The 20,728-nt window shown below is 34.6% G+C and overlaps 2 protein-coding genes across 6 annotated transcripts; both read right to left on the bottom strand.

Annotated features, from left to right (window-relative positions):
• Positions 1 to 1,506: 1,506 nt before the first annotated feature.
• LOC132282293 (putative F-box/LRR-repeat protein At3g28410) lies at positions 1,507 to 8,354 on the bottom strand. Of its 5 annotated transcripts, none has more exons than XM_059783909.1 (5): positions 8,293 to 8,350; positions 3,872 to 7,735; positions 2,320 to 3,690; positions 2,015 to 2,191; positions 1,507 to 1,826 (listed from the first exon to the last, which is right to left on the bottom strand). In XM_059783909.1, the coding sequence occupies exons 2-5, from the start codon at positions 3,875 to 3,877 to the stop codon at positions 1,584 to 1,586; spliced, it is 1,797 nt and encodes a 598-aa protein (XP_059639892.1). In that variant the 5' UTR covers positions 3,878 to 7,735; positions 8,293 to 8,350; the 3' UTR covers positions 1,507 to 1,583. The 5 variants fall into 5 exon arrangements, with proteins under 5 accessions (XP_059639892.1, XP_059639893.1, XP_059639894.1 ...); XM_059783910.1 differs by having other exon boundaries at positions 3,872 to 4,002; XM_059783911.1 differs by lacking the exon at positions 3,872 to 7,735 and having other exon boundaries at positions 8,293 to 8,354.
• A 2,376-nt stretch (positions 8,355 to 10,730) lies between these two features.
• Positions 10,731 to 18,735, bottom strand: LOC132284653 (glycosyltransferase BC10-like). Its single transcript, XM_059786777.1, has 2 exons — positions 17,253 to 18,735; positions 10,731 to 11,760 (listed from the first exon to the last, which is right to left on the bottom strand). The coding sequence occupies exons 1-2, from the start codon at positions 17,772 to 17,774 to the stop codon at positions 11,122 to 11,124; spliced, it is 1,161 nt and encodes a 386-aa protein (XP_059642760.1). The 5' UTR covers positions 17,775 to 18,735; the 3' UTR covers positions 10,731 to 11,121.
• Between the last annotated feature and the right edge of the window lie 1,993 nt (positions 18,736 to 20,728).

Below are 20,728 nucleotides of genomic sequence, written 5' to 3'. Positions count from 1 at the left end.
GAAATCTTTAGCAAGTGTCCAGATGAGTGTCATACTTGGATGTCCTGTTACAAATGTTCTGCACATCATAGCTTGTTATTGTAGAATGATGTCCATTTTGCATTTATCTCAAATCATAAAAGCAAGAAAAAATAGTAACAAAAATTAAAATTTCATCTACAAACTTATTCTTACATTTCTTTATTCCATATTCTTTGGATGTGTATTTTACTATGATTCATTATTATGGTGTTCTCTTAACAGCAACTTACAAATGTATAAGTGGCGACTAAATAGTATATGCTGTGCATGAGTATGAAATTTACAAATGATGTGCATATTGTTTGGGTTTTTCAGTTCTGTCTTTGTTGGAGCATGTACTGAGTGGATTAGGCATTGAAGCCTTCGATTCTGTGTTTTAACAAAGGATGCAATGAATTTGTTTCACTGTTGTGTTCTGGTTGTAGAGTTTATAAGGTTGTCTTGCAGTTGACCTTAAATGGTCATGTGGGAAAAGCTGTGCCAAGTTTATTGGTGGGAGTGTTTGTGTTGCTCTCGGGCTTCATGGATAGGGCATGTTCCAAACCCTAATCCAGACCTTCCATTTTTTTTTGTGGTGAATTGAACGCACGCTTGGGGCAAGATTTGTAACAGGACGACGAATGCACTATGAAATATCTATAAAGCATGATAGTCAACAACCACAGAACAAAGAGTGATACAAGTAATAGAGAACCAGAAAGTGTGCTAGACTTTCATGGTATGTCTTCATTGTTTTGCACCATCAAGAAATCATATCCTTGCTTTATAATCCTTTCAGCCCTACTTTCATAACTTGTAATATGATATAACAATAATAGGAGGGGTCCAAACATCTTATGCAAATCTTACATAGGTGGATGTACTTCCCGGTACTAAACACCGTATAAAGATTCCACTCAACGTGAACTATTGTTCCAATGATCTGGCCAGCGTTAGAAGCATGTAAAGAAAGATCTATCATTTATTTTTATTTATTTATTTATATTATTTTTGTGGTAATGAAAAATCAACCCACTCATATGCCAATCACAAGAAAATGTAGTGAATGCATCTCTCTAAACTGATGATATATGATATAACCTTCCAATCTTCAGAGAAGAGGGGTTCTCTAAACTGATGATATATGATATAACCTTCCAATCTTCAGAGAAGAGGGGTTCGAACATGAATGCGAGTAAAATAGTTTATGTGTTGGCTTTACTATTCAAAGAAAAAAATGGCGGCTCAGAAACAGTGCCTTTTTTCCATCTTCGTTTTTCATATGCCCAAAACATGGGCTACTCTTTTAGGAAATCATATATAAGTAAAAAGTAATGCTGAATAGAATCATTCCATTAATTGTATTTCCATTATAAGTGGTATTTACCAATATATAAGGTAAAAAATTGAAGACAATGAAAACATTAGCTTTTTAACCGAAATCATATTGATCTATTTATCAGTGTTTCAAAGTTCACCAAAAAGAGAGATTTGAAAACAAAAACATTACCAAACACCAACAATTCAATCATAGAAGTCCAACTGTTTGCCGTCATAAAACAACATAAATACTGTATCTAAATCTAAGCCTTAATGGAATTTTCATCTTCCATTTGTACATTAGATTTCCAATTTAACTTAAAAGTAGTTCTTTGTTGCCGAGTAGAAGATGACTCCAGCCGAGAATACAATGGATGAGTCCCATTCTCAGCTTCTTCACAGATCTCAACATTAACATCTTCCAAATCATGCCTCCAACATTTGATTTTGTAATATTTACAGCAGTTCGGATTCTCTTCTCTCTTCATCAACTTCTCATACAAGACCTGTGATTCGGAAAAAATGGCATAAACGTAGTTATTGCAAGGTCAATATTCATAGTTTTCCCTTTAGATATTCCATTGGAAAACTATGAATTATAAGTCCAAATCGGCGTGTTATCATGCTAATACTAAATGGAAAGCACAAATCATGTGTGCGCGCACAATGAGAATCTATAAAGAAAGCACAATACCTTGAGGAATTCACTGCTGGAAGATGATACTACTGCTAGAGTCTCGGGGTGGCGACCCATCCGTAATGAACTATTTATGAGATCTTCTAGTACTATTGATGACTTGATAATATCCAACTTGAGATCATTAAATAGAGGGAACCGGATTTTGCTCAATTCTTCATGAATAATCACATTCTTCAAACACCATATCAATTAAGTAAATGAGAAAGTGAAACTTGAAGATAAAAGTTAAAGAATTGATAGTAACTTCTATTATTGAGAAAATATAACTATATATATATATATATATATATTCTTAATACCTCATCAACGCGTACAACCATTTTCAAACCTTTGGATTGATCAAACTTCCCCAGAAATTCCTCCAATGCATTGGACCAAACAAAGGCTTGATCAAACTTTCCAATAGATCCCTTCATATTGGACCAAATGGCTTCTATATGTTCAGGACAAGTTGTAGACTTATTTTGTATCGATTCAAAATGAAGCTTGGCTTCATGCAGACCTGGAGTGTTCATGGAATAGAAAGGCATTTTATCACCGGTATACTCAAATGAATATAAATTGGGTGCATCAATACTGGCCTCCTCCAGTTTATTGCATCGAATTAGGGCCAGCCTCTCAAGTTTTTGACTTAAAATTGTGATTCTCTTCACAGTGTTACATTCCTTCAAGACCAAATTCTCGAGGACTGGAAACATGGAAATCCGAACTTGTAACAACTCATCTGTCATTTTTGTATCTTTCAATGTCAAATTTCTTAGGTTTTCGCAGGCTGTGAATTTGATTTTGCATGGCCTCTCTATCTTCTCATGGTACCAAAAAGTTCGAAGACTTGGTGCTTCAATTTCAACTGCTTTGAGCCCACAGCACTCATGTAGCTCAATTCTATTGAGTTTATGAAGTGTTGAAACATGTAGACGTGCTAATCCAGTGCACCCTATGAGTCTCAAATCCTCAATCAAAGGGCAGCTATTGATCAAAGTCTGCATCATAAAATAATTCACATGGGCTTTCTTTACAGATAATTCTTTTAGATGAGAGAGCTTAATATCACTGCAATACTCCACCCTACAGCCATATAACTTCAACGAAGTTATAGTCGCTGCTGTCAGGACAGTCTCAGGCAAACTGTAACATCTCCTCTTTTTCAATGGGACATGAATATCCAGCTCTTTTACATTTCTCAGAGTAGCAGCACTGATCCAGCGGTCCATGTGAGGAGCCAAATTTAAATCAAATGAGGTCATATATAGCCTGAATTTCTGTATACAATGCATTGACTTGAGTCGGCCTTTCAAGGAGTTCTCGACAAAAATTTTGAAATTCTTTTTCTGTTCTTTTCCTTCTGTTTCAAAGCTCTTTTGATCAAAATTGAATGTGAGGAGTGAAGCCCATATGCTATTCCACTTTTTGGACAATACACTAGTCCGGGCAGCATCTTTTGGGCAACGAAGGAAAGAGAGGATATGATGAATAATGGGTTCCGGCAAATTTGAGATCCAATCTCTGGTGTCAACCTTTTCATCAGCACCATTAACATATTTTTTCCTTGGCTTCTTTGTAACCACTTTTGCAAATTCAAAAGCTTTCCTCTTTCGTGTGGGTTCTGATATCAACGGCATGGTCTTCACGAATCTCTTCCACGACATTTTATTGCGCTTGGTACAAACCTGTTTGCAGATGTATATACTATTCACTGTCATCAAAATATACAGCAGTGGTTATAACTAATGGAGCTTTGGTTGCTTCCCTTGTATTTCAAGTGACAGCAACTGCTTCAAACTGCCCAGGAAAGGGAATAGCTCCTAAACAATATTTATTTATATGGATACATATAATAACCATTCATACCTGCATGCATCTACATTAGGGGTGGCAATTCGTGTTCGTGTCATGTTGATGTAAGAGTATTATACTAAATAGGTAAACCCAAACCCAACCCATTTAATAATCGTGTCAAGAATCCTCAACACTAACCCAACCTGTTTATTAAACAAATAAACGTATTAACCCGTTTAATGACTTGTTTATCAAAACGAGACATTTAATATTTAATCAAATAGTAAATAACAGAAAAAAATTGTCATAATTAACCCAAATATTCAAAATAAAAAGAAAAATCATAAAGTATAGACAAAGTTTATGTTGAAATGACTTAACTATCCATAGTAATTGAGTTTAAACATGTAACATATTACATAGGTCATATTCACGATTATGATATGTTAAGTTAAATGGAAAGTTAAACGGGTTACACGAGTTGAACCCCTCAACCCTAACCCGACACGATTAAGTAAACGGGTTAATCGTGTCGATCCTTTTATGACCCAAACCCGCTTATGCCAAACCCAAACCCTATTAAATCGTGTCGTGTTTGTGCCGTCGTTTCGTAATTTGCCACCCCTAATCTACATATAACTTTATGTAAATATGAATCTTTCAAATGACAATTAAACAATAGCCAAGGAAAAAAAAAAAAAAAACTCTCAGCAACAGGTTGTAGAAATGACGACTTTGCACTATCGTCTAATACAATTTAAGATCGTATATGAAAATCTAAAAGATATATTTTTTCATATTTAAAAAGTATATGCACGTCTATATATTACTAATATTTTTCCTTTTTAACTACATAACGGTTTACTGAAAAAAGAACTATTTAAATCAAAACACCTCACAAGGACATAGCTTATCCCAAAAGTCATGTATACAACCACCACCACTAAGCCTTTTCCCAATTATTTAAGGTTTGCTAAATGAATCCTATGTTTCCATTTCGCTCTTTTTAAGGCCATATCCTCATTCAATTTACATGCTATCATATTTTTCTTTACTCTATCCACGTTAACTTTGGTCTTCCTCTTCTCGTAATATTACCCCCGATATGGACCACGTTATTTTTCCTAACTGGCGCACTTAAAGGTCATCTTGCACATGTCCAAATCATCTTAACTATTTTTCTCTCATTTTATTTCCAATTAGTGCTACTCCAACTATCTCCCAAATGTGATCATTTCTAATTATATTCTTTATAGTTTTACTGCACATCAATCTCAACATTTGCATTTTTGCTAGACTCACTTTATGCAAATGTTGTTTCCTACTTGCCTAACATTCGGTACCATAAAATATGGTTGGTCTATAGAATTGAATCAACCCACTCTACCACAGGTATAATATTGTCCGCTTTAAGCCTGAGCCCGTACGGTTTTGCACTTGGACTTTACCCCAAAAGACCTCATACCAATTGGAGTGACACACCTACATATATAACACTTCCCTTTTTTACACCTAGGCGATGTGAGATTGTGCACTTGTAGCTTGCCCAGTGTGGTAGCCTAGCCTGCCAGTGCCTCTTGCACTGCCCACGGCACACCCGCATACAAGGTCGCCACAATCACCCACGTTAGGGGCCCAACGTTCTCGTTGGCCACAATTCCAGCTGGTCAGGCTCTAATACCATTTGTATCGACCCACTCTACCACATGGTATGATATTGTCCGCTTTGGGCCAGAGCCTAAACGGTTTTGCTCTTGGGCTTTACCCCAAAAGGCCTCATACCAATTGGAGTGACACATTTACATATATAGCACTTCCCTTTCCACACCCAGGCGATGTAGGATTGTACACCTGTAACTCGCCCGATGTGGTAGCCTGCCAGTGCCTCTTGCATCCACCCACGGCACACTCGCCCACAAGTCGCCACAAGAACTCCCTTTTCAATCGTAATGGGATATGTGTATCACACAATATACTAGAATGCAGTCCTCCATTTAACCCATCCAAAAAAATGTTCACTTTTGTACCTTTTGATTCTCAATCCTCACTACATCCTCATTTGTCTTTTTAGATTTACTAAAGTTACACTCCATATATTTGATATTATTTTGACTTTTCTTAAACCTTTTAGTTTTAAAGATTCTCTCCAAACCTAAAATTTAGCATTCACTCCTCCTCTAGTCTCATCTACTAAAATAATATTATCAAAAAATAACATACACCATGAAATATCATCTTGGATGTGTCTTATTAGCTCGTCGATAACTAGGGAAAAAAGGTATGTACTTAATGTTGACCCTTGGTCCTACAATAATTGGGAATTCACTTGTTTCCCAACAGGCGATCTAATTATAGTCCCATAACCATCATACTTTATTGGTATCCCTTTACGACTCATTTCCTTTCTAAAACCCTCCAATCCCATAATAGGTCACTAGGTAGTAGGTACCCTATCATAGGCTTTTTTTCAAATCAATAAAAATCATATGGAAATCTCTCTTCTTCATTCTGTATCTTTCCATTAGCCTCCTCATGTATACACAACAAAACTAAAAAAAATAAAATTTATTTGTAGTTAATCGCAAACGTCATTAAGTTTTCAAAAGTCACGTTCTTTCTCTACATACAAAGTCCATTATGCTCTCAAGGAAAAATTATTGGGTAACCCCGGGGGTACTAAGTATGTGTAGTACCCTCGGCCAACGAACACTCATTATTTTCCTTAATAAAAGGATATAATAAAACACTATTGGCTACGGATACTACATTGTCGGTACTCCGAGAGTACCCAATAATTTATCGTTTTCAAGAAACAACTAAAAATGTCTATTAGTTAATTGCCAAAAAGGCACTCATCCCAAAAGTCTGACTTTCCAAGTCACATTCTTTCTTTATGTGTAACTATATTTACCCAAATCCGTTATGCTTTTAAAAAAAATCCTTATTGGTTTCCAAAATTGCTTTTGAATCCGTTGTTGTCATTCTTACCCTATAGGTATCTACTTTTTAGCATTCTATTCCAGCCATATATAGACAGATCTGATTTATTTTAGAAATTTATTTTCTAAATAAATTGTGAATTTCTCTTTAAGCATTGTTCTACTCTTTGCAGCATCACACATGAATTTGACTAGTATAATATAAGTTGTACTGATTAAATCGTTGTATAAAAGAGAAGTTAAACAAATAAGGCTTGATCTAAGATATTGGAAGTGAGAAGAGAATTAAAAAAAGAATATAGAACATCTCACACTAGATTTCACATAACTAGTGGGAGATAAGAAAATTAAAGAAGAGATGGAATATCTCACACCAAATTTTATTGTATCAGATGTATTTCTACGTTAAGACTGCTGATATGAGCTCAAATAGGGAACTGGAGAGCTTTAGTTGGATTTGGTAATAAACTGTTATGTTCCCTTTAACGTCCTTGTGTGGACATGACACGATAAAAGCTTAAACTGATACAGACAGCAGTTTCGTACTATTAAATTTATATAATAGTTGATTATATATTTAAAGAAAAGTAGTAGTATACATTACAAATTACACCATTAGATAATATGTTATGTAATTATGTATTTAATCTGCCGGTTGTGTCCAAATGCCCATACCCAAGTTTTTGGACACATTTCAAGAAGTCCCTGTATCTAAGATTTGGAATTTCTGACACTTAGACACACTCAAAACCAACACACGCCTTGGGGTACATGTAACATGGGTAATAAAATATGTTAACACAACAATGGAAACGCACAAGCTATGGGACCAACTTCACAAATTCTAAATGGGCCAGATAGGCACCTTAAGGTGAACTAGCCCTGTATACAGTTACATGTAGACAAGATATTTTTCCCCTCCTAAGTAACACTGAAAACTTGATGCCAACACTTAATCTGCAGTCCCTCTTTAAACTATCAGTAAACATTTAAAACCCTAGAACAAAAGAACAAAGGCGTCAGCATATAACATAAAAAGAGATAAAGCTTTGATTGTTATTTCACTTGGTAGGAACACCTCCAAGATATATATGTATAAATATACAAACACCATATGTGATCAAAATATTTGTTTAATAAGAATTATTGTCAGTGCAACTTTGCTTGAGCTATTCCAGAGACTTTAACGTTGACACCAATAACATGTAAAACCAGTTATACAAACATGCATATAAGTGACAATTAAAGTAAATCCACATCTCAAATAACCATGTAAACAGCCGATCATACATATCGATACATACATATACACAAATCCACACACACACACATATATACATGTATCAAGAGATGTTCTTTCAAACGAAGCTTTATTATATACAATTGACGACTAATATGCAAAACCCTTTTTCTAGATTATCAATCAGGGTTGAAACCCTAGAACAATGAAGGGAATCGGCACGAGATATAATTATAAATGCAGATTAATTGTATATTAATGGAACGTGTAGTGTTGAGACTTTGGTCCAATTGTAGAAATCGAGTTTGGAGTACCTTTCTTTGATTGACTCGCCGATGAGAGATATGAGACTCTTTTTGGGGCTTCTGAAACTGCTTATTTGAATGGGGGCGACGTGTAGGCTTCTCAAATTTATATGGGTAAACTGTAGAAACTTTCGCACTTTACAAAATTGCCCCTATGAGAAAATAACACCCAAATTAAATACCCCCTCTAGAAGTGTGAGAGTACACATAGTGCCCCACCCTGTTCGGTCCGGGCTTGGAAAATTGGCATAATGGTCATTGCATAAAATATATGGCAAAATGATGGAAAAAAAAAGAAGAAAAAAAACCTTCAACTTACGAATAACCCTTTTTATACAAATTTGCCCATGCCATCATTTTTTCATTTTTAATGAATGATAATGGATTGCGTCTTGACCAATAAGCCCTTTTATCATAACCATTTTTGGGATTTAAACAGTAAAGAGTTGTATTGAGTTGTTTTAATAGTCGATACTAGACCTTAACTCAATTTTGGAGAATTTATTTATTTCAAAATCAATTTGAAATATAATTCTCAGTTCTTATTTTTTAGGGTAGTTATGTAATACTACTAAGTTGAATGATGGAGAAGGGGTTATTTGTAATTTTATTTATAGTTTAAGAAGACTTTTTAAAGTTCAAGGAGGTTGTTTGTCGTGCAGAATAATTAAAGGGAGATTTTTTATTTTATTTTATTTTATTTTATTTTTTATAGAAAATATAATTACAAATCTATTTTATTTTATTTATTTTTTTTATGATAAATTGATACTAATAATAAAATTAAGGTAAATGGTATAATTAATATTTAGATAAGTAAAAAGATAATAAATTTTTTTAATAAGAAATGTCAAATTTAATGAGAAAGGGTAAAATAAATTTTTGTGATGGGTTTGTCCTTAATTATAATAAATCAGTAGTTTATAGGAGTAATTTTTAGTTTAGAGAAATTATTTGTAAATCAATAGATTTGTAATATTATTTATAGGGGGATTTTTTTTTATTTTATCCTTAAATATAAAATACCATACTTGTGAAAAACAGTATAGTCTACTTTTCAAGTGAAAAATATATTTGCCATTCAAAACAAAAAGTAAATTATGTATATTATTGCAAAATGCTATTTTTTCATGTCAAAGCATATTTTGAGAGGAGCCATAATGTCAAAATGTTATATTTTAGTAATTCTGATTTAATTGTGTATTTAATCCAAAATGCTATTTAGATTGTATTATTTTTATACACCTGCTATATTTTGAGAAACGGCATCATATGAAAATAAATAAATAAATAAATAAAAAAGGGAACCTCTCAAAATTTTTTGAGACTTGCTATATATGGTAATACTTTTAACAATCTCAAAATATGAGAGGTCTTTTGAGAGTCCATTAAAATGTATTATTTTTATTTACATGCTATATTTTGATTTTAAAAGGACGTTGAAGATGCTCTAAGTAAGTCTCATCTATTAAGCAATAATAATGTTTGAGAATAAGAATATTATATAATTATCATAATTTATTTGTAGCCCACGGGAAAGTCCAATATAGCAGCCCACGGGAAAGTCCATAGCCAGTTTTGGACAGCGACCTTTGCTCCATATACAAGTAAAAGCCGTGTCTTTAGAAAGCAGTGTGAGTGAACCTAAAAGATACCTTGCACAAACAATGTCAAGGTTAAAGTTGTACTCTACCCGTGAAAATAAAATAAAAAGTTGTAGTCTAGGAGTCTACACATTACTTTCAATTACATTAATTAATGGTGCACACAAATCATTGAAATTGGCACGTGTTTTAATTTGGTTAGTTTATATTTCGGTTTCAGTTCAAAATTATCAACCCTTAACTTATGATTATGATTTTAGGTCCATGCACGGCTTGATTCAGTTCGATTTCATGTATCAAAATATACTATTATAATTTTATAAGAATTATATCTAATCAGACTGTGAATACTCCATTTATGATGATGATAACCAACTATGCCAATGGAAGAAGGGTTGTTTGTTATCAAGGTCATAACAATTCGGGAAAATTTCATATTGGTTACTTTAAATATTTTAAATAAATCATTGATTTTCAGTACTAAAAAAAATATATATATATATTGAAACTTTTAAACATGATATAACTAGTATAATTATCTCAGCTACTTTCAAATGTGTAATATAACGATTCTCTTGGGCCCACTGGACAATACTTTCAAATAATCAGACCCACATGTAATCTCAAGATATTTGGATACATATGCACGTATATTGGCAAAAAGGACGAACTTGGACAGGTGTAAACATATATATTACTAACCCTGTCGAGACAGAAACAGGTTTGTATGTTTAGGCATGCCACTAAAGCCCAGAAACTCTTCTGAAATTTCAAAGGAAGAACGATCACCTCCACAAATGTCATGTTACATGAATATTTATTACGATTCAACACTCAAAAAAAAAAAAAAAAAAAAATGAAGTGGCTTAATACTTCATGTTTCCACTGTTCATTGAACTAAGGTGAACCGCGAAATATACCCGAAATTAAATAGAATTAATAAAAACTAAAATCCAGATGAGAGAGATAGTGAGAGAGAGAGATGAGCTCAAATAAGGGTGATGGAGAAGTTTCATTTAATAAGATAGAATACTATTCTATTCAAGACTCAAAAAGTGTGAACCTATAACCTGTCTAAGATGCTGAACCAAGGCAACCTAATATGCTCAAGTATATGAAGAATTAAGCACAAGAACAACCAGATTAACATACCTAGAAGACGATTGCTTCATAACCAAACTCATTCTTCCCTAGACACTATTCAAGACAATGTAAATCAGTAGGTGATCTCCCATCAAAAACCGAAAACTTCTGATGCCAATTCTAATAGTGGACCCAAAGCACTTGGAGCGAACTTCCTCGCAAAAAGATAGCAAACTGACGATGGTTGGTTATTGTACATGCATGTTTCGCCTTCAAGAATTTTCTTGAAAAATTGCTTTGTAATGTCAGCCTTCCCAAATGTAGCAGGGTGAGCACCACCCCTAGACCAGTCTACCCAAGTGAGGGTCCTGTTTGCCAAGAGTTGAGGAAATAAGATGCTCAGCATGGTTGGGAAATAGTGTTCGTCCACGTAACAAGATGGCCGGCAGAACTTTTGAAACTTGGGGTAGAAAACGTTGTCTTCAACGATGTCAACAGCCAGTTTACGATTAACTTCAAACCATTGGGACCCTTTACGCCAGTTGGTGATGTTGACCACAGGTGCCATGTTACCGTTATAGCGTCCTCTTCCGTTAGGTCCATTTTCATCAAATGCACCCAAAAAGCTGTATCGGGATCTCGATATGTAACGATAAACAATACTAAAGTTCTGAAGAGGAATGCAAGCCTCAGACAGGAGAATGAACCATTCATTGGAGATATCAAGCAACGCATTAGCTAGGAGTCTTCTCTCAGCATCACACATACTCATCATTCCCCACTCTGCCACCTACACAGAAACATCACAAGAATAAGAACACTATCCAACTTAGATGATGCAGATAAAAGACAGCAGAAGGGACTGTCGGGAAACCTGAAAAAGTTAGCCAGTCAATCATTACAATCTGCAAAACCAACTACATTTTGCTACCTATTGACAAATCATCTGAAGGTACCGGCTCAAGATCAAACAAGAAAAACTAAAACAAAAGATATTTGAATTAAAAAGAAACTCTAATATTTGAACAGTACTAAGAATATCATTGACTGACTAAATGTCTCATTATCCAGACAATCTTCACAAAATGTCCCTGCAGAATAGGTATTATCACACCAATTGAGATGCTCGGAAATTGGGATAACACCATGTATTGAATCTCTAGTATAGCATGTAATCGAACCCACCATATGCCCACAAGTCCATATCATAAGCTTGGCTCTCAGACATGAGACATCCAAGCCTGAAGCAACAGAGGCAAGAATGGACAGTGATCTGGATTTAACATCAGACTCTACCCTTTTTGTCTGGTTTTAGCTGCCAGAACAGTAACCTATTATTTATGGATAAGATATATTATTATACAACAATATTAAGCTTTCTCTTATTTACCAATATATATATATATATATATATATATATATATTAAGCTTTCTCTGAATGATATGGCTGGCTTCAAAAGTCCTGTTTCAACATTCCTTATGTTCCTTGCGTTGCGCATAAATAAGAAGCACGTGATGCAAAGCAATAAAGTAACTGATATGACAAATATAAAATGCAATTTCAAAGGAAAAACTGAAGATGACAATTTATGAAATCTGAAAAGTGGAGACACCCTCCGTTATTAAAAAGCAAGAAAAAAAAAATCTGAAAAGTGGCAAAATTTAGTGCTCAGGAAAACTATTATATGAGAACCAATCTAGTTTGATAAATTCACGTAGCACATAACATTTTGCTGCAACAACTTTGACAGTTATAATTCATCGTCATCGACAGGCTGACATTTGCATTTGTAAAATTTTTGCATGATGATACAAGCATGTCAATACTTCTCCAACTTCTTCCACAACTTGAAACATTTAGGATGTGTTCATAAAATGTACGATTTTTGACCAATTAGATACTCAACTTAATAAAGCCTTATCCAAGCTATTTGGACTTCACAATATGATCCTGTTTTGTAAATTTCCTGTCTAGTACCTTAAGTTCAGTTAAACCATAAAACCCAAGGACACAAGAAGACAATTAAATATTCATAAATATTTTCATATAATACAATATTCAATGTAAGCTCTGAACCAATAATACAACGAATAGAAAACATAGGAAGACAGTAGTATCTACAATTATATAACTTGGGAACTATCCGGCATACTTACTAGGTGCATAGAAAAGTCAATGTAACACAGCTGCACACTACCATGTCTAGTTTTTGTTTCAATGAGCATCCCCTAACATGGACCATACTGCTCTTCGCTACTAGTACAGTTTTTCGGCCAATTAGATGTCATACTTTAATGAAACCTTGACTAAGTTTATAACGTAAGAAGTTACAATTACCTTTATTGTATCGTTTCGTTTTTAGTTTTAATCAGAAAGCAATACGGTTTCTCAAAACATAGGATCAGAATTCTTTCAAATAATCTCAAAAGTACCTGGATATTCCATCTTTAACCAACAAACTTCAACAGAGTAAGAATTCTACGGCTATATTAAACAATGTACTCTTCTGTGCCTCGGTTGAGTCCGATTCTAATACTCACGGATATACTGGTGAGAAATGGAATCAGCCGAGTCTCATCTGAGTCCTTAGAGAATCGGCCAAGTCTCATCTGAGTCCATAGGGAATCGGTCGAGTTAGCACATCTAATGATGAGCAAGGTCGAGAAAATTTCATGACCGCCATAATCAACTTCGTTACTCTATGCCCAATACAACCCCGAGTCTATTACACTGTCCGTGTTTTCGAACCATGTGGTCCGGTTTTATGGAGTACCCCACTTCTGGTACAATAAAACATAAACCCTTTCCCTCAAACCCAGATAGTTGGGGTTGAATACGGGTACTTTATTCCAACATTCCATGTAAGGCCATATTTTATATAAAACAATGTGCCATTGGGTCTTTTTATAGTTTCTCTTGCCGTACCACTTGACTTTTGTAACTGAAACTAAAACCATATCATTTGTTACTGAAGCAGTCCTGCCCTCTATAAAAATGACCAAACCAGCTCACGTAATTTTGTTTTGTATCACTCAATGTTGCTACCTTCAAGTCCCTATGAATGCATTAATTTTTATTTCACTCACTAGTTGTCTTGCCATCTTTTATTTCCACTACCTCAATTCAATTGTTTCTCAATAGCAGGCAAAACATCCAACTGCATCTAAGAAGCTAGTACCCTGGTATATAAGAATCATTCAACATACAAACTATGTAAGGGACTAAGGATAAACTAAAAATAAACAGAACAGGAAGGTATATAAGAATCATCCAACATACAATGTAAGGAAAAACTAAAATAAAATAAACCAGGATTAAGCATTAACTGACAACATCCATTACAAATATCATATAATCGCATGAGTGTGTGTGAGAGAGAGAGAGAGAGGCACCAACAAAAAGCTCTATGTTCAATTTTGTCAATGTAATCCCTTCATTTAAGTGATTGAAACTATAAACTAATCCATGCTTTCATTAATGAGTTTGAAATACTCATAGTTCAAGTAATAAGCTGTCATGTCTAATTGCCTTCAAATGTTCAAAGTAAAGTAAAGTGAATCCTTGAATGCACTAGAAAGATGAAGAAGTACTAGCTTCGTACTACCTACATATTTCAGCTAGACTTTTCTACAATAAAGAATGGCCAGTTTTATAGCATCTCATAAAATTCCCTCTTCAATTAAAGGTATGTTACTTCACCCACCAGGACATATTCTATGGCAACAGTTCACTCCAAGGTTTTCAGTTCAGGATCTCAGCTAAAATCAACAAGGAGTCTTAAAAAACTGAAATGTAGAATTGAACAGCAATTGCGTTATTCTAGAAATAGTTATATATTCTAAAACATAAATTACTTACGCTAATAAACCAAGGCATCATCAAATGTTCAGCAATGTTTTCTCCTATGAGGTCTAATCCTCGAACCTGTCTTAAAGAGAGAGACGCTGCTTGACGGCAGAATGATATATATGTCCTCATGACATGGCAACATCCAATCAGGCAAAACCTATTATATGCATTATCCCATGGCACCCACCTATTGACACTTGAAGGCACCTATAGGACCTAGATAGCATTTTGACAAGAAGGATTGGCTGACCTGGCACTTCCCTACCATTGCAACTTCACCTCTATCGCTGAATTACAACCCCCCACCTTCCGCCAAATACAACTTCACGTGAGCATCCTATTGAATCACGTAGGAACATGTCCACAACCCCGTTAGATAATTTATTGGTATGAGAGTCATCTGGGTGCCTTGCCCTCAACCATGCACTACATATAGATCTTTAAATCAGGCTTAGTAGAGACATCAAAACATGGGAAATAACCTCTTGGCATCTGATAATGGGCCTCAAGAACACCTAAATAAGCCCGATCTCTCCAGATAAATAGCTAGTCCTAAAGTGTATGGCTTTCCTTGATCTAGTGAAGTCTGTAGTGACCTTGCTACTGCAGCTCTCTTCTGTCTCATAAGTCAACCTCAATTGCCACCTAATGCACAGTACAGTGGGGACCCTTGTTGGCTTATGTGTTATAATTCCACTGCTCACTCACCCACAAGAACCAACAGTTGTCTCGAAGTACAAATGTACATAGCATAAGGGTCATCACCTAGTGTGGTGCCCGTTAATCAAAGGTGCTAAGAGGATGGACTGGATACAAAACTAACCTTTGTCACTATTTGCACAGAGTGGCTACTCTTAGATTTGAACCCGCTATCATTTTAGTATTTTACAAATGCACCAAGCAAGTATAAGCTATTTAATCCAAATTCAATAGATGCAAGCACACACATTTGAACACCAATATTAGTTGTTGCCTAATTCCCAATGGCTAGGCTCCTCCTCTTTTGGATCTAGAATTACTACATGCTTGCTACGCAACTTCCACACCACTAACATACTTATTCTGAAATGTAGATTGATAATAATTAAAATGATTTTGCTTGACATAAATATGTGAAGAAATGAAATCATAAAACATTTTATGTTAGGCACTATTTTGTGTTTGATGGCAATTTGTGTTGAATTCCCACTTTAAAAAGATTTTAATTCTAAAAGATCCTAATCCAAGAGTAATATAGTTTCTAAGGGCGTGTTATAAGTGATAATTTAGAAATTCTTTCAAACTGTTCTCATCTATATTAGTAAATGAAAGGAACTAGAGCGAATTGGCTCAAAGACTAAAAGTTCTCCAATATTTAATGATCAATAGAAGTAATGGCAAAAGGCTTCATTGTTTCGATTGGACACAATTGGGGTACTTAATGATTTCAAATATCACTAAAGTGTACTCAACTATTGATTGGTGTCTAAAGGTTGACCTTTGGACTGCTGTTGGATCTTCACCAAAAGCCTGGTACACTATCCTAAGGAAAACTGCTATGGTTATACGACATAGAAAAGCCCTACTATCTGAATCTTTATCACACGGAAATGGAGGATAACCATAATGAATATGACCAATCATTATCACTAACGGACAGAATACCCTTAACAGCAGGTGGTGCAGGGTGCCAACTAATGATAAACAATCAACAAATCCAAAATGGAGAAAGTTTCATAAAAGAAGTAATAGCAGAAGTTCAATTAGATGCTCCACAACCCATTTTGATTGATGAAAAAGAAAAAGGGAAAAGAAAATTCATGAGTAGTTTTTAAAGATGAAAGGGATAGCTGAACAATGTGATAGTTTCTCGACTAAATAAACTAAAGGCGAAACTGAATTCACCTAGGATGACCATTTTTATTCATATGGCATCCTTCTAGTTGATATTCTTTTAGAATGGAAGTGATTGGAAAAATAACATCTAAGACACAAAGAAATGTGTTTTAGCATAAGTATGTTAACATTTAGCTCAAGTCAATCTTATAATAGATTCAGGCAGACAAGTACCCTTTTATGAGTATTTTAATATTTCACCTAACATTTGGCACACAACCTGCATTCATCATGATGATAACTCATTTTTAATCGTCTAGAAAGGACTCATAATGAACAAAAACATATCTACTATGTATTTACAGATTAGGGACTAGTCTAAAAAAAATTAGAGAAAATTATCTAAACAAGAGTTGAAAGAAAAAAGAAGAGGTGTCATGGATTTGTCATCAATAACATATAAAAGCATACTAACTCCAACCATCAATTATTAAATATATTCAACACGGAAGGTCAGTAAAATACTAAAATTGCATATATAAACAATAAAAATCTTCTTGTAGAACATTGGACTACATTTTTTATATATACGAAGGAAGGATGGTGGCAACTCATACCTGACTTGGGATTTGCCTCCTATAAAAAACCGACGAAGGTCCGTAGCTTGCATTATAAGATGGCAGCGAATGAACATAGATCGAATAAAGACCCTCATGCCCCTTGAAGAACCTCTCCCAAAGAGGTGCCAGTGGCAATGGTCCCCTAGACAAAAACATGAAGGCAATTTTGGGAGTTCTCTTAAATGGGTAGTCTTTGATTCGAGGAATAAACGAAGCCCGCCAAAACAGCTGGGTGTCATTCATAGTATGCAATAGATTTGATGGAGGCCTAATCCACCTTTCCAAGATATTTGGCTCTTCAAAACATGGATGGACTCTGGACTGTACTAATGTTATAGCATTCTGTACTCCGAAATACCGGATCATATACATACTAAAAAATGAAAACACAATCCCCACACCCAAAAACAGCAAGAGAAACTGAAGGATTCGTACTGGCAAAACCCTAGATTGGTTTGTTCTAAGAAAAGTAGCAGGGTCCTTGCCACCCTCCTCCAATGTCACCACCCTTGATTGCATATTTACCTCAATTTTCAATCCAGTTCAATCTGGGTGTTGCCTATTCAGGAATTCCAAACCCAACAATGACCTTTTCTTCGCAGATTCACTTGAGTATGGAATTCCCAAAGACAAACACTCTGTTTCTACTATTGATGAACTGATATCTGAGAAGGGTGTCACTTGCTTACAAGGGTTTCTTCAACACCAGAAAGATGTTTCAGTATCACAGAGATTAGTATCACTTCAACTATGGGGGGTTTAGTTCACTTTTAGTTCTAACCAAATAGGAAAATCAATCAAAACAAATTTCTTTTTTGGAAAATAAATTTCACCCAAATCATAAAAACCCACAAAGGTTGAGGTGGGTCTGTTGCTTACCGTCTGAAGATTTGCTGAGTATAAAGATTTGGTCAAGAGTTTAAATCCCAAACAGGAAAGTTCTCACTCAAATAGTGATTTTCCGGCTGATTTTCTAGGGAAAGAGTGGGAGCAACAGGGAACATTGTGAGAGAGAAAAGAGAAAAGTAAAGGCAAGGCTGGAGATTGCTCGATGTTAGCACGTGAGCTTATGGAATATATATATATATATATATATATATATATATAGGTGTGATTTAAGGAGAAATTTATGAAGAATCGAAGACGTTTAAGAAACAAACTCAATCGTTTCACACTTCTGTTTTGGTACTAAAATTACGCCACCGATTGGCCAACGTGAAAACGATGTCTGATGGAAGAGGTTTTCAATGGGTTTTTCCTTCTTTGGTTTCTATATTCATGGGATGTTTGCTTAGATGAAAATGAAGTATTGAAGAGAGAGAGACAGGCAGAGGAGACAGAGAGAAGTCCATAAAATTGGGAAGAGAGAGAGAGAGAGAGGTGGTATTGCGAGTGTTGGCAAAATGCCGGAATAGAGAGAATTCCAGGGCGATGATGTGAGGATTTTGTCTGGACTTCGACTCCAATGTATGATTGTTCATTGAAGACTTCGAAGTCTTCTGTCTTACTGATTTTGTCACTCCTATTTGAAAAGACAATTTTAACCATGCATATCAAAGTATAATGGGGTTTTATAATGCTCATCAAACTTGTACACTTTCTAATTTATTGTAATTTTAATTATTATGACACTTTAATGGTTGTTATCTCTGTCCCAGCGCACCTAAGTCTTTTTAGGGATGTTCCAAAATTCAAATTAGTTGTCCCATTTTGCTATTTTTCATAATTACACTTTAATTTTTACACAATCTTTTAGTTTAATAATACACATATTTAAACTTAAAAGAACAACTTGATAATTTTAAAAGTGAGCAATGAAATAATTGTATGTCCTCTTAAAAAATTATATTCCTTAAAATGGATAATTAATATGGGATGGGTGGAGTATTTGATATTTATTTTTCTGATGTCATTCTAACTCACACACGGTGGGCACGGGCAAAGGCTTGAATCTGTTGTTGGATTTGTGTTATACCATGTGCAAAGTGAAAATTATACTTCCTAAAATGGACAAATAATATGGGACGAATGCAGTAATTGATTCTTATTTTTCTGATGCCATCCCAACTCACACATTGTGAGCGCATGCAAAGGCTTGAGTATGTTGGATTTGTGTTGTACTTTGTGCAAAGTATGGGATTTGTTAGAATTGTGTGGTACTTGTACAACTGAAGATTTGTTATACCTAAATAACGACTCAGATCATTTCATGAGAAAATTATTACATAGCCTCGGAACTATTGGTCCTAGGGCGATCACCAAGTGAAACATCAATGAATGCGTCAGAGATATGCAAGCTTTATTCAACTTTTTTTTGGCTAATGTGTCATATAGTGATTAATCATGTAACAATTTCCCTCATTCCACGTTATCTTCTTATTCTTAGTTTTGTGATGTCAATTCTAATATTGTTAAACGTATCCTTTTGTGTTTGACACAACCACAACACTTGGTAAAACTTGTCATCCCCTTGTGTAGGGCTGCAACTCGAGCAGGTTGGGTGAGTTTGAGATATAATTTAAGTCCAATCCAGCATATGAAATGTTAAATCCAAGTTCAACCCTAACTATTCAATCCGAGCCTAACTCGTCCTTCTATCTTTAAATTCGAGCTTGCAACTCGGCCTTAGATTCAGGGTTAAAATTTCGTGTTAATTCAGATTGCTCATATGGCTAATATTCACACCGAAAATTTAATAGATTAAATAACTCTTAAACAAGAAAAATTTTAATAACTTTTTGTAAATTTTTAATAAATTACAAACAAATTCATAGAAAATTAATTTTCCTAAATGTTAACATATACTAAGTTAAAGATTTAACAACGGAAGTTAAAAAGAAAAAAAAAGGTAATCATAGTTTAAATATTATATTTAATGTATTTTAAAGTAAAAATATATATGAAAATAATATTATAATTCGAGTTCAGGTTGGTTCGAGTTCTAACACTTCAATTCAAACCCAACCCTAATTAATTGGGTTGAAAATTTTCAACTCAAGTCTAACCTTAATTATAAAAATAATTGTTTAAATTTACAAAAAAATCAGGCTGGGCTCGGGTTGGGTTAGGGTTGCCCAACCCAAGTTGCACCTGACATTATATAGATTATTAAAAGAGGATGAGTACTGTCTTCCCCCCGGGGGGAATCCTTCTCTCTCTCTCTCCCTTCTCTCTCTCTCTCCCTTCAATTATTATTATTATTATTATTATTATTGTTTTAATCTCTGGAGGCATTTCAAAAAGAAAATTAAGAAAATTTTGGTTGGGGGTACTATCGGAAGAGCAATAGATTTACCCCGAAAGGTAGCATTGAAATAATTATTTTCAAACCTACCAGGAAAGAAATGGTTTTTTCTATAATCTGATTTTAGTCATATTTTTTCTTAGGCATACTTACTTGCAAGTCAGATGCGCTCAACTTGTACATAAAAGATTAAACTAGAAATGCTTTAGTTGTTTGAGTCCCACCAACT

The sequence above is a fragment of the Cornus florida genome, unplaced genomic scaffold (genome assembly GCF_030987335.1).
Source record: "Cornus florida cultivar Cherokee Brave unplaced genomic scaffold, ASM3098733v1 CherokeeBrave_3.0.0_Hap2_Chr11, whole genome shotgun sequence".
NCBI lineage: Eukaryota > Viridiplantae > Streptophyta > Magnoliopsida > Cornales > Cornaceae > Cornus > Cornus florida.
The sequence above is the reverse complement of the archived record's forward strand: the minus strand, read 5'-3'. Positions and strand labels throughout refer to the sequence as shown.

What these genes read in the sequence shown, in the direction of transcription:
- LOC132282293 (XM_059783908.1), bottom strand. Translation starts at nt 3,723, where the DNA reads ATGACAGTGAATAGTATATACATCTGCAAACAGGTTTGTACCAAGCGC. An exon ending in TGGTTGTACGCGTTGATGAG is followed by an intron (nt 2,192 to 2,319) that starts GTATTAAGAATA and finishes TGGTGTTTGAAG; the next exon opens with AATGTGATTATTCATGAAGA. An exon ending in CCAGCAGTGAATTCCTCAAG is followed by an intron (nt 1,827 to 2,014) that starts GTATTGTGCTTT and finishes TCCGAATCACAG; the next exon opens with GTCTTGTATGAGAAGTTGAT.
- LOC132284653 (XM_059786777.1), bottom strand. Translation starts at nt 17,774, where the DNA reads ATGCAATCAAGGGTGGTGACATTGGAGGAGGGTGGCAAGGACCCTGCT. An exon ending in GGAGGCAAATCCCAAGTCAG is followed by an intron (nt 11,761 to 17,252) that starts GTATGAGTTGCC and finishes GTTTCTGTGTAG; the next exon opens with GTGGCAGAGTGGGGAATGAT.